This window comes from Musa acuminata, chromosome BXJ1-11 (genome assembly GCF_036884655.1).
Source record: "Musa acuminata AAA Group cultivar baxijiao chromosome BXJ1-11, Cavendish_Baxijiao_AAA, whole genome shotgun sequence".
Lineage (NCBI taxonomy): Eukaryota > Viridiplantae > Streptophyta > Magnoliopsida > Zingiberales > Musaceae > Musa > Musa acuminata.
This window is the reverse complement of record NC_088337.1, coordinates 33027527-33040915: the sequence shown is the minus strand read 5'-3', so window position 1 is coordinate 33040915 and position 13389 is coordinate 33027527. Positions and strand designations below refer to the sequence as shown.

General features: G+C 43.7%; 3 protein-coding genes across 3 annotated transcripts; 2 read left to right on the top strand and 1 right to left on the bottom strand.

Annotated features, from left to right (window-relative positions):
* Nucleotides 1-5016, top strand: LOC103972441 (homeobox-leucine zipper protein ROC2-like). Its single transcript, XM_009386784.3, has 12 exons — nucleotides 1-627; nucleotides 1111-1352; nucleotides 1539-1656; nucleotides 1837-2025; nucleotides 2113-2556; nucleotides 2671-2772; nucleotides 3053-3253; nucleotides 3336-3510; nucleotides 3628-3899; nucleotides 3975-4070; nucleotides 4158-4556; nucleotides 4646-5016. The coding sequence occupies exons 1-11, from the start codon at nucleotides 526-528 to the stop codon at nucleotides 4530-4532; spliced, it is 2316 nt and encodes a 771-aa protein (XP_009385059.2). The 5' UTR covers nucleotides 1-525; the 3' UTR covers nucleotides 4533-4556; nucleotides 4646-5016.
* Nucleotides 5017-5193: 177 nt separating this feature from the next.
* Nucleotides 5194-6985, bottom strand: LOC135597794 (probable serine/threonine-protein kinase PBL23). The gene is made up of 5 exons (XM_065091270.1): nucleotides 6868-6985; nucleotides 6517-6698; nucleotides 6201-6390; nucleotides 5745-6136; nucleotides 5194-5654 (listed from the first exon to the last, which is right to left on the bottom strand). The coding sequence occupies exons 1-5, from the start codon at nucleotides 6983-6985 to the stop codon at nucleotides 5292-5294; spliced, it is 1245 nt and encodes a 414-aa protein (XP_064947342.1). The 3' UTR covers nucleotides 5194-5291.
* A 2071-nt stretch (nucleotides 6986-9056) lies between these two features.
* On the top strand, nucleotides 9057-12921 carry LOC103972440 (uncharacterized). Its single transcript, XM_009386783.3, has 4 exons — nucleotides 9057-9360; nucleotides 11270-11481; nucleotides 11582-11972; nucleotides 12128-12921. The coding sequence occupies exons 2-4, from the start codon at nucleotides 11363-11365 to the stop codon at nucleotides 12461-12463; spliced, it is 846 nt and encodes a 281-aa protein (XP_009385058.2). The 5' UTR covers nucleotides 9057-9360; nucleotides 11270-11362; the 3' UTR covers nucleotides 12464-12921.
* Nucleotides 12922-13389: the final 468 nt, after the last annotated feature.

Sequence of the window (13389 nt, the reverse complement as noted above, 5' to 3'; positions counted from 1 at the left end):
ACTTCCTCTCCACCTGTTCCCTTTTCTCCTTCTTCCCTATCCCTTGCCCTCCTCTTGTCCAGATCTCCTTCCCGTCCCTGATCTAATGGCTTCTCTCCCGGTGCTTTCTTCCCTGAAGCCACCTCTTCCTCTTCCTCGCATGCACTAAGTCCTGCTCTCTTCTGTTTGCTCTCTTCCTGACGTAGAAAACAAAGGAGGAGGAGGAGGAGAGAGAGAGAGAGAGAGAGAGAGAGAGAAGAGAGAGCGTTCATGTCCTATGACTAGATCTCAGTGATATTGGCTACTCACATTCCATCTATCCCTTGGTTGTCACGTTTCTTGATGTTAAAAAGCCATTTCTCTCTGCTCTCTCTCCTATTTTTTTCTGAAACTTGTGACTTTGGAGACCCAAGTTGAGTCCAATCCGCAGTCTGCTAGTAAGACACCTTTTTATCATCTTCATCGAGATTGAGAGACATATATACACAAAGGGAGAGAGAAAGAGAAGTGGAGGGGGGGAAGAATTAGGGTTTGAATGAGTGAAATATGCCTGTGGGGCTGATGATACCAGCAAGGCAACCACCATCCATGATCGGGAGGAACACCGGCACCGGTTATGGCTCGTCGTCGGTGTTGTCGCTCAGCCAGGTCAGCAGATCAGTACTCTTTCTTCTTGCACATCTTGTTGTGGTAAGAGCTTTGTCGAGGTCTGTAAAGATAAGGTGAGTAGTGAAAGGATTACAGTTGCACAAGTTTGAGTCCTTTTGTTCGTTTTCCACTTAATCTTTGTCTTCCAGTTCTTTAAATCTTTCTATCCTTCGTCTCTTCGACAGGAGATAGGAAAAAGAGACTCTCTCTCTCTACAGAATACATCAACCAGTTTTGTGTTTGTTCATCCCCTCTCACCAATCTTCTTATATGCACTTGTCCACACTTGATCTACAGAAACACCTTCGGACATCAAACCTTGCTTAACGATTGATCGACGGCACTCCTTTATCCCAACCTCCTTTCTATTTCACCTTTGCACCTTTTCCAAATTCATCACACTGGTCACAACATTCGATTAATTGAATTCAATTTCTTGTCGAAATACGAGGACTGAAGGAGCCTTTGTGGCTGCTTTTGTAGCCAAACTTGTTAGAAGGGCAGCAAATCCCACTCCAGCACCAACATCATAACCAGTTTGTGGAGATCGCACAGGCCACCACCGCAGAGAGCGAGATGGCAAGGGCTCGAGAGGACGACTTCGAGAGCAAGTCATGCAGCGAGAACATTGAGGGCGCTTCCGGCGATGATCAGGACCAAAACCAGCGCCCTAGGAAGAAACGCTACCATCGCCACACACAGCATCAAATCCAAGAAATGGAGGCGTAATTCTCTCATCACTCTCCTTGCACAAGATACCAACACAAAGGACAGTTACTTAGAAGATTAAAACAACAAGACCTTGTCTTTTGATTGTTTTCTTTCTCAATCACTTCCTTATGCCAATTCTTTTATGTTAATTGTTGTTTCTCTGTCCTGTTCTTGACATATTGCACTCACATTTCTTGCAGTTTCTTCAAGGAATGCCCTCACCCGGATGACAAGCAGAGAAATGAGCTGAGCCGGCAGCTTGGGCTGGAACCTCTCCAAGTCAAGTTTTGGTTCCAGAACAAGCGCACCCAAATGAAGGTGTTTTCCTACGACTTCAATAACCATTAAGGACATTTACTTAGCTCAAACTGCATGTCGGCCATTGACCACGTTTTCTCCTGGCCCATTATCCTATTCCCTCACGTTATTGCCATCGTCTTAGTCTCTTATCACATGCTGCTTAACACTGCTCTTAAACTTCTCCTCCCGTTGTCATAGAATCAACACGAGCGGCAGGAGAACTCTCAGCTACGAGCCGATAACGAGAAGCTTCGTGCCGACAACTTAAGGTACAAGGAGGCCCTCAGCAATGCTTCATGCCCAAACTGTGGCGGGCCTGCTGCTCTTGGAGAAATGTCCTTCGACGAACACAACCTCAGGATCGAAAATGTTCGGCTGAGAGAAGAAGTAACTGCTCTTCACCCCCCATTATGAGATTTATGATGCTTTGCGCTAGGTATGTGAATTGCAACTGCTCTTCCCATGCTTTGACAGATCGATAGGATATCAGGGATAGCAGCTAAATACGTGGGTAAGCCAGTGGCGTCGTACCCGCTCCTTTCTCCCGCCATCCCTTCACGTTCACCATTGGACCTCGGCGTCGGAGGTTTGGGGGTGCAACAGGGGATTGGGAGTGAGATGTTCGGAGCCGGGCAGTTACTGAGGAGCGTGTCAGGGCTGCCGGAGATCGAGAAGCCCGTGGTCATCGAGCTCGCCGTGGCCGCCATGGAGGAGCTCATCAGGATGGCGCAGCTCAGTGAGCCACTCTGGATTCCGGGTCTCGATGGCGCAGCCGAGACTCTCAACGAAGACGAGTACGTCAGAACGTTCCCCAGAGGGATTGGGCCGAAACTTCTGGGGCTGAAGTCCGAGGCGTCGCGCGAGACTGCGGTGGTGATCATGAACCAGATGCATGTTGTCGAGATACTCATGGACGTGGTACGGGAAGTCGTGGTTTAACTAAGTAGGATGGATTACGAAGGGTTAAAGGTTTGCTCTTCTGATGCTGGGATTTCATGTCTCTGTTCTCATAACTCTTTTGATGGTTTACAGAATCAATGGGCAAATGTGTTCTCGGGCATTGTGTCGAGAGCATTAACACTCGAAGTATTATCGACTGGAGTGGCTGGCAATTACAATGGAGCTCTGCAAGTGGTATATTTCTTTTGCCCAATGTTCTACCTTCACTTATTTTCTCGATCTATTTCCAAATTTCTCTTGAATTTAAAGCGGTTTTAGTTCATACGTGTAAGATTGCATCTTCTTTGTGGCGAGACATAGTCTTATACGAAATCTTTTACCTGGGAAACTGCATCTGCCATATTCCACTGAGCTCATGAAGAGCTATGATCTGTTCTTCTTGATCGACGTTATACACTTCCGAAGGACTCACTCTGTGCTGAAGCATAATATCCTCCCATCTTTGAATCCTCAGATGTCAGCAGAATTCCAAGTTCCATCTCCGCTTGTTCCAACTCGGGAGAGCTTGTTCGTCAGGTACTGCAAGCAGCACGCGGATGGAACTTGGGCGGTGGTTGATGTTTCCTTGGACAGCTTGCGCCCCAGCCCAGTCCTGCGATGCCGAAGAAGGCCATCCGGCTGCCTGATTCAAGAAATGCCCAATGGCTACTCAAAGGTGAAGAACAATCAGGAAGATTAGAAATCCAACGCTAACATGTTGATCGACTGTTCTTAGGAGTTGTTTTCCCGTTCCACAGGTTACTTGGGTGGAACATGTCGAAGTGGACGATAGGTCTGTGCATAATATCTACAGGCCCTTGGTGAACTCAGGTCTGGCATTTGGTGCAAAGAGGTGGGTCAGTACCTTGGATAGGCAATGTGAGCGCCTAGCGAGTGTGATGGCTAGCAACATACCCTCTGGAGACATCGGCGGTAAAACTTTCCGCTGCTCCCATTTCATATGATCGTTGATATTGTCATTATGTGCGAGTTTCTAATCTTAGCCAATTCGATGTTCTCTTCTTCTCCACGGAATATACGTACATACAGTGATCACTACTCCAGAAGGCAGGAAAAGCATGTTGAAGCTAGCTGAGAGAATGGTGATAAGCTTCTGTGGCGGTGTCGGTGGCTCAGCTTCACATCAATGGACTACACTGTCCGGTAGTGGTGCAGAGGATGTGAGGGTTATGACGAGAAAGAGCGTAGACGATCCTGGAAGGCCTCCTGGTATTGTTCTTAATGCGGCCACATCCTTCTGGCTTCCTGTCCCACCGAAGAGGGTGTTCGACTTCCTACGTGATGAAAGCTCTCGCAGCGAGGTATGCCTCGTATGCTTCTGAGATCCGAACTATGCGAGCACACGTCACTTCTTGGTTTTGTTCATGCATTTACAGTGGGATATCCTCTCAAATGGTGGTGGTGTTCAAGAAATGGCTCACATCGCTAATGGCCGAGACCATGGAAACTGTGTTTCCCTGCTACGCGTCAATGTGAGTGTATTGGTATTTGTAGTCGTATGTTGCTACACCATACAGACTGGGTGATCGTTCTCTAAATTGCATGACGGGCGATCGCAGAGCACGAACTCAAGCCAGAGCAACATGCTGATACTGCAAGAGAGCTGCACAGACTCAACGGGCTCCTACGTGATCTACGCCCCGGTGGATGTCATCGCCATGAACGTGGTGCTTAACGGTGGCGATCCTGACTACGTCGCGCTCCTGCCGTCAGGTTTCGCCATCCTCCCGGACGGGCCATGTGGAGGACAAGGCGGCGAAATGGTGGACGGCGTCGGATCAGGCGGCTCCCTCTTGACTGTAGCATTTCAGATCCTTGTCGACTCGGCTCCGACGGCCAAGCTGTCTCTTGGATCAGTCGCAACAGTCAACAGCCTCATCGCATGCACTGTTGAACGGATCAAGGCTTCAGCTGGAGGCGAAAGTGCCCACTGAGCCTGAAGAATACACAAGATATGCGTGAGTGACCTTTTCCATCCGCATAATCCATGGTTTGTTGTCTCTGAAGTATTACATTCGTTGGTGCATGATGATGCTTTGATGTGCAGAAGAAAGGGTGGAGTTTGGAGCATCAATTGTGGGAAGTCAAGAACGCACCTCAGACTTACCCTGCAGCGTAGTGTTGGTTTGGCGGCCTCGGAGCAACTCAATACCCCGTAGGCACTCTCCACCACCACCATGCGAGGAAAGGTTGGTTCGGGCATTGACTTCCCCTCGTTTCAGGACTACCACCTCTAGGATTTTGCTGGAATTTTACCCCCCCCTCTCTCTCTTTCTCTCTCTCTCCATGGAACAAGCATATACTCTCTCATTTCCCACCATTTTATCTTGTGTTTTGTGTTGTTCTTGTGGTGCTGGTTGAAAGATTCTGTGCTACGCCACCCTTTTAATATGAAGAGCTTATGTTAATTTGCTTTCATTTAGTTCCTTCGTTTCACTCGCTTGTTTGCATTGATTGACATGGGTGGTGGTATTCACTACATAACTGATGAACGACAGAATCGTTCTCGCATTTATTTCCACAGCTGCATACGAGGTTGTCTTACTGAATAGGAGGATCCTTGATGCATTCGCCGAATCATCGACAATAACGAAGATAAGAAAAGAGATCTATTTTTAAGCATCTTAGAATAATTGAGCTTTACAATGCAAGATACAGCTGTCGGCTCTGTTTCTGAAGCATTCATGCGTGTGTCAGATGCGTTCGATGTTTTCTTCCTTGAATCTCAACGAGTTACGGGTTTCTTCACCTTCCAACTTCGATTGAGCTTCGCCCCCGCCATCATTAGCTGAATCTTTTTCTTCTGCTGAATCTTGAGAGGATAGGCTCCGCGAGAAAGATTCTTTGGAGCTTTGAGAAGCTTCATTTGGTGGACTGGACAGATACTCCAGAGCGGTCACAACATCACTGATCAGTGGACGATTGCTGGCTTCCTCTTGTAGGCACATTGCTGCGACTGCAAGAGCTTGGTAGAGGCCTTTCAGTGGGTAATTCCCTTCCAGCAATGGGTCCGCCATTTCCACAAACCTCTTCTTGTCTTTAAACAGTGGCTCTGCCTGCACAAGAGCACCGGATCGAGCTTTCAGTCCAAGAAAGTTGGGCATTTGGCTTAGGCACAGCTAAAACATGAAATGAATTATTCTTACCCAGTGAACAAGATTCTGCTCGTTCGAAGGTCTCGATGTATCGATGGCTCTCCTTCCTGTTATGATCTCCAGAAACACGACGCCGAAGCTGTAAACATCAGACATCTTCGTTAATTGCCCCGTCAATGCGTACTCGGGAGCACAGTAGCCGTAGGTTCCCATCACCCTTGTCGAAACGTGACTCTTGTCTCCGACTGGTCCAACCTTGGCCAGGCCAAAGTCAGATAGCTTCGGGTTGTACTCCTCATCCAGAAGAATGTTAGATGCTTTGAAGTCCCTGTAGATCACGGGTGGGTTTGCTATGTCGTGCAAGTACTCCAAGCCTCTAGCAGCACCTTCTGCTATTTTCATTCTTGTACTCCAATCCAGCGGCTTCTTGTTTGAGGAAAGATCTGCAGAAATTTCCAGTGGTCATTCACGACGACTCTTGCTGGAATGGATCAGGAGATGGCTTACCGAGAAGATGATCTTCCAGTGAGCCCAAATGCATGCACTCGTAAACCAGAATTCTTTGATCTCCATCGGCACAGTAACCAATGAGATTGACGAGGTTTGGGTGATGTAGGAGACTGAGCATCAACACTTCGACAAGGAACTCTCGGTTTCCCTGTAAGCCATTCCTCTGGAGTTGCTTGACAGCTATATCCTGCAGGAGATGAATCCGGCGGTCATCGAAAGCTATCGATTGCTTGGATTTACGAAGTAGTAGTAGTAGTAGTAGTAGTCGTAGTAGAAGAAGAAGAAGAAGAAGAAGAAGGTGATCACGCATTACTTGGTTTGTGTCCTCGAGGTGTCCTTTGTAGACTCTACCGAATCCACCTTCGCCAAGAAGGCATTCTGCCTTGAAGTTGTTGGTTGCAGCTGAGAGTTCATCGAACGTGAAAACTCGAGTAGAATTGTTGCCATTGCCTATCCGCAAGAGCTCTTCGGCTACAGATATATGCTTCTGGGTATCTGCACCAATTCAATCCAAACAATATGAAGTCTTTACCCAAACCACGTCAAAATCAAACATATGGTCGGAATTGTTCTGAACATTTGGGCAAATTGTTTCTTGCACAATGCCGCAAAGCTATCTAATTTGTTGGCAATGAATCAACGAAAAGTGAAGATGAACACACACCCGATTCAATGGCAAGGTTGTTGACAAGGGAGGCCAGCGCGTTCCTTTCTCTTCCTTCTTCCTCCTCGGTGGGCTCCTCTTGCACATCGGATGAATTGAAACAGCAGAAGCAACCCATCGACCTCTTGTATGAGTTGCTCGCCGAAGCCTCAAACACAAGTAAATTGAAGAGTATACCCTGTGGATCGACCCAAGAGTCGGTCCACTCAGGTGAAGGAATGCTGGGACGGAACCAGAACAAACAACGAAGAACCAAGTCCCAGGAACGAAAGAATGAAACAAAGACGGATGTAGGATTTGTGAGGACTTTGTCTCTGTTAATTTTGGATCGTTGGAAGTGCAAAGAAAACGATGGTCGCGGTTCATTCTTCTCTATTTAGCTTTTACAGAGGTTGAACCTAAGTTTAGCTTCCTCCACCCTCTCTCTCTCTCTCTCTCTCTCTCTCCCTATATATATATAAACTATATATATATAAAGTATAACACAAAATATATGGGCTTAACAAAGATGAGAGCTCAGATGACACAACATCACTCCAGATAAGATCAGCCAATTCGCTATTTTGTTTCTCTCACGAAAAATATGGTTGAAAGAGTAAGCAGTAAAAGATCAGAGTCAACAAAAGATGTTGCCAACAATGTTTCGAATTCTCCAGGGCGATGAGGACTTGTCGGCAAGTATATCTACAAGGATTTTGGAATCGGATTCAATGTGGATGGATTGCACGCCTTGTTGAATAGCAGCTATGAGACCCTCCAGAACGAGTAGTTGCCTTGCAATATGGTATGTTCCGATCTTGGATAAACCTGCATTCATCCAGAATACAAGAGCCATCATTATTTCGGAGGACAAACTCCAAGCCACCCTCATGGCTGTTCTCAGAGGAGTGGAGTGGAGAGGATTATAATTCCTCATAGAAGCAAGGATTCTTCTACTACATAGAACCTGTGGGGGTAGGTTTGCAGTCGTCAAAGACAGCACTGTTTCGAGCGTACCAAAGCATCAAAAAAGAAGTAGCAACGACAGCTTTGATGCTAAGATTGAAGGATAAAAGGATTCATTCTCGTTAAGCTTTGATGCTAACTTTGTTAATTGTTAGGATTGGTAGGCGATGCCCCCACTTGTCGCTCTCGGAAAACGATGGGTAATAAGAGGTTGTACGAATCAACCGTCCACAAAAATGAAGGATACATAGATCAATCACTTGTTGATCATGGTCGTCATGCTTTCTAGGTATAAGAACCAGCCCTTGATGTCTAAGCAGGGATTAGACTCTCCACACTTTGTACTCTCTAGTCTTCACACACTCTATGAAAAATTAATTTAATCATCGGATGGATTATGTCGGAAAATTCACTAAATATCGACCATTATACAGGATCCCTAAGGAGGATAGAGTCTACAACAGAGCCACCAAGATCACCTCGGACCCCCCCTGGTCACCTCACTCCCTATAGCAATCGCCTCTCTCAACCATCACGGGAGCCACTTGGATGATTTTATGCCTTTGGGACAAAACTCGATCGTGTCGATCTCTGATTGATAATATCAAGGAAAATCTGAATCTCCACCTTTCACCTTTGACTCCTGGAAGGGAGTAAACTGATAATAATATTTAATCTCATATTGAGAAGTGAGAGAAACAAAAACTTGTAAATCCGTTGGGTTATGTTTACCCTCGAAAGTACTTCGCTTCGGAAAGGGAATAAAATACATATTAACATAATTCATAAATCTCATGAATTCAATCGATCTTAACAAAACTAATCCAAAGGCTATTAGATAAGTAGGCTTGAAAAGATATTTTAGAAATATAAATATCTTGAATGTTAAGACCTCCTTTTATAGAAAATCACGAGTGAAAATTCGATAGAATTTATATCCCACTTTGATAAGAATATAAACAAATATAGTTTTAGACTAAATCATGCGTATCCGATTTTATATAATTCTCAGTTATTTTGTCCCACCCTTTTTCTTCTTCTTTTTTATATATTTTTTTGTTATTCCGTGTTTTTTTTTGGAGGGTGCTTATTAGTCGGATCAAAGGCAGCCACTGCGTCGTGCGGCCATCAGGGCGGAGCGCGTGGGCAAGCCGACAGATCTGACGGCCGCCGAGCCTCGAGAAAGCCTCTTGATTCGTGCTGCACTGCCGTGGGTGGCGGGGAATGTCGTGTTTTAATGCGACCGAGACGCCATTGATGGACGCGAGCTTTTCCTCCCTAACTCGCTCCCTCTCCCACCACCTCATGTTAAGACATATATCCTCCCTTGCCGAAACTGATCTCACTGCGAAAGCCAGCCCGCGAGCGAGCGACGGAGACTGAAAGTGAGGGAAAGCATAGAGGGAAAGGGATCTAGGGTTCCTCTTCTCTTCAGCTCTTGGGGCGTGATCTGGTTGTGGTGCTCGTCCTCTTCCCTCTCGGTGCTGTCCCGTCTCTTGGCCGGTTTGTTCTTCGTGGGATTCGGCCGAATGACCGAGCAGGAGAAATGTGAGTTAGGTTTTCTTTTTCTCAATCCAACAAAATTCTATCTGTCTCGAATCGGTAAAAAAACCATTTTTTATGTCCAAAATGAGAATTTTTCCCGGCTAAAGGTTGATCCTTTTGCTTCTCCTTCAATGGCTTTTGGATTTGGTGGAGATGAAAGGGTTCGGTTTTGATTTCTTAGTTTGGGTAGTGTATCGACTCGGAAACATGGGCAAAATCTTCCCCTCTTTTGTGGATCTGTATTAATTACATGAGGGTTTCTACACGTTTGGGGTTTCGAATGGTTAAGACCAATTTTTAGGGACTTATACATGTGATAGGAAGTTGGTTTACTATGAAAATTGTTTCTTTTCACTTCCATAAATTAAAACTTAAAAACAGAAATGTGGACTGTCGAGCTTGTTCGAAATGCGTGTTGCGAAAGCAAAGATGTATCATTTAATACCCCAAAGCAAATATTTCTTTCATTCTTTACCCCTATAATACTAATATACAAATCTGTTGGTTTTACTAAGACATAACCAGAAGTTGGAGGGCAATATTTGTTTTTGACCAAGGTAGGATATACTATTTGACGAAGGCAGGTCAAATGATACTGCAAATCTAAAAGAAAATGACTATCAAATTATCACATAATTATAAAAGAACACTGTAAATGATAACTTGGAAGGACTAACAAATATTCATTCGAACACATGTTTAATGATGATCAGTAATCAATGATGGTTTGCCCTTTATCATCTGCTAATCCTAATTAGAACATCTCAACTCTCCTTTTGGAGAAGAAAAAAGTTGTGTCTTTGGTACATCATCAAAATCAAATTAGAAATATATTGGAATTGTGACAAGAAAAACCAATTTTGTCCAAATGTTTGGTTCTTCAACTCTTTAAATTTGTGTTTAAGGAGTTCATCTTCTGTTTATTCCTGTATTGGTATAATTAGTATTACCCTATTAGAAGCATGCCAATGATGTACTTCAATTTAATAATTATATTTGAATTTTAAAATTTTTAATTACTTTAATATATTATGAATAAAATGTTTAGTAAGGTACATGTTTGTGTTGGTGTGACTTTGACATACAAACAAAGACATTTTTAATCAGCGAAGAACAATTTTCTGAAGTTGTTGGGAATGAAATTTGCTTTGGAAAAGGAATTGAATTTCTTCAGGAATGGTAATTGAAATTTCATTCTCATGGCCAAACACTTGGTGGAAAAAATCAATTTCACTTTTAGTGTTCAAATCCCTCGGGCCATGTCCTACCTAAGAGGTATAAGTGACCAATGCATAGTTTAGAATCAAATCACACCTTCCAATATACAATAATTTTTGGGTTTTTGGCACAACAACAATGTGAGTTTATAGTAGTAATTTGTTAGGGAAAAAGTATATTTGCAAACATTAATGTTGGATTTCACTTGTGAAATTCCTGTTAGCAATTCCATTGGCTTTCCTATAGTTGGTTAGCAGGCTTTGTTATTTAACGATGAGTAAGGAAAAATTGCATATGACATGCTGGTTTCCAAAATTGCTCCCCATCCAGAAACATGCTACCGATGAAGACCTTTTTGTTTGCCCCCTTAACTTAATTTGGAATGATTTTGGAATGTTAGATCTTTTGACGACGATTTTTTTTTTGTGACTGAAACCTACATAGCAAAACTAATTCTAAGCGAAAATGGTCGCACTTGTTTTTCTACTTAGGAGTTGTACAACAGTAGTAGTGTAGTACAACTGAAGCCATTCTTTGTTCAATATGTGATGTTTTGTTTGTTCGTAACATGCATGATGTGCTGGCTTAATTTTTGTTAACTATGGTCTTATGTGACTAACAGAGGTTGGATCATGTTCTTTAATTTGAAAGTACTTGGTGAGTTTTTAAATGTTTCTGGGCAATTTTGTTACAGAAGAAGAGCTGACAGTTAACTAAAAAGTGGGTTCCACTGTTTCAAGGAATAATTAACCTGACAGTGTGATGCATAAACTCAGCCAGAGATAGCATGGCTCAACAGAATCAAGAGATCACCCCTGTTGATCCAGCTAACCTACCTCTGAAGCGCAAACGTGGTCGTCCTCGAAAGCATGATTATGATAATCCTAGTTGCCAACAACATCAAAGGTACCTACAGCACAAAGCTTTTGCAAACCGATTACACTTGATTCTGTTATGGAACACAAGCAACTATTAGATCTAATCCATCAGCTTGTCTTGGTCATAGGCTCGAAGCTGTTCCAGCTCAGGCTTGTCCAATTGCCGATTCTGTTCATCACTCCCAAGTTATCCCCACACGAGCTAATTCAACTGTCACTTCAAGCCATGGACCTAATGGTCTACTTGGCCAGGCAGTTTGTGGCACTCTGGATGGAACCTTTGATGCTGGATATCTGCTCACTGTTCGAGTGGCCAATACTGGAGATGTCTTGAAGGGCTTGGTGTTTGATCCCCGTCTCTGTATTCCTGTTTCAACAGAGAATGATATTGCACCGTTGCTTGCCCCTGTGGCAACACCAAATGGAACCTCCTTTTCAGTGGATGAAATGCTTAGTGAGACACTTGTTTCAGTACCAGTGCAAGCTGTACCTACGTCTTCTGCTGCCCCTTTCAAAACTGTAAATCAATCACCTGCAACCTCTAGGCTTCCTCACACTGCTCCTCAGCTGAGTAAAAATGAAGTAGCACCTAGTGTTGCGGATACTCAGCCATTACATATCAAGTAGCAACAAATGATTTTGACACTGAACTTGATGTCCCTCGTGATTTGCAGGTTCAAGCTTGTATTCCCCAGACTTTACCCAAAAGCACATTGAATGATGCCAATGAGGAACCTGCACCAGCTGCATCTCAGCAGGTGGTGGTTGATGATGCGAAAGCTGAGGATTTTCTGGGCCTAGCTGCTGTTAATAAAGAAACATCTCAAATGATCTTGGATGTTCCATCAGAAGATCTAAGCATAAAGGTTATCGAGTCCCTAGGAGTAGAACGGGGCATGCACCAGGTCAAAGAATCGTCTACGAGCATGGTTGAGGCATCAGGAGCAAACGAAAAGATGCATCAGACCAAAGAATCACCAGAACGTGTCGAGGCCCACTATGTTCACTGACATTTCAAGATTACTTGATTGAACAACTGCTAAGATCCAGAGACAGGTAATGACCAGTTTGATTTTGCAGACAATGTGCAGCAACTTATCCAATAAGAAGGAACACCTGAATGGTGAACTGAAATTCCATGGCTGATGAACGAAACCATCTGGCTCTGGCTGTACCTTAAGACTCAACTTCTTAGATGAAAACCAATGGGTAGAATAAGAAATGGTCCTACTCGTTAGAAATAATAACATAGTGCCTAAGCTCTGGTTGTTGGTTTTGCCTTATTTTGGTTGTTGTTGTTGCTGGTAGAACTTTGCTGAGCGTGGGGGTGCAAGCCTTCTCTTAAAGCCTACATATGTTGATATTAGGATTGGATGGGCTAGTCTTCCCAAGAATGATTCAAGTTTTAAAGAAACAATTAACCTTGTGAAACTTACATGTTATATATATGTTCTAAGGTTTATTCTTCTGGTGCCTGTCACTGAGATCATGCTTTGTATTGGAGAGTGACCAGCCTTCAGTTTCTGCTGGAAACAAGTATCTGAAGATGTATATATATATATATATATATATATATAATGATGATGATATAATTTACTATGAATCTATCAGGAATGTTGTGACTACTCTTGGATTTAAAATGTCCACATTTTTCACATCACATCAGACTCTGTTGTCTTTGTCTTTCGTGACTTTGTCGTGGAATCACAGGTTTATCCATTCAATTATAATCCATCTTTAAGATTCACTGGTCCTTTTATGCATACACACCTATTTCGGTGTTACAAAAAGGATAAGCAGGAAAGGTTTATTAATTGATTGTTGCATCTCTATTTCATTGGCCCGACTCTCGAGCTACTGAGACTCTTCCTATTGAGTGCAGATGGAAGTGTGAGACACCCGACAGCGAACGAGAGCATGTCAATTACAATCATCT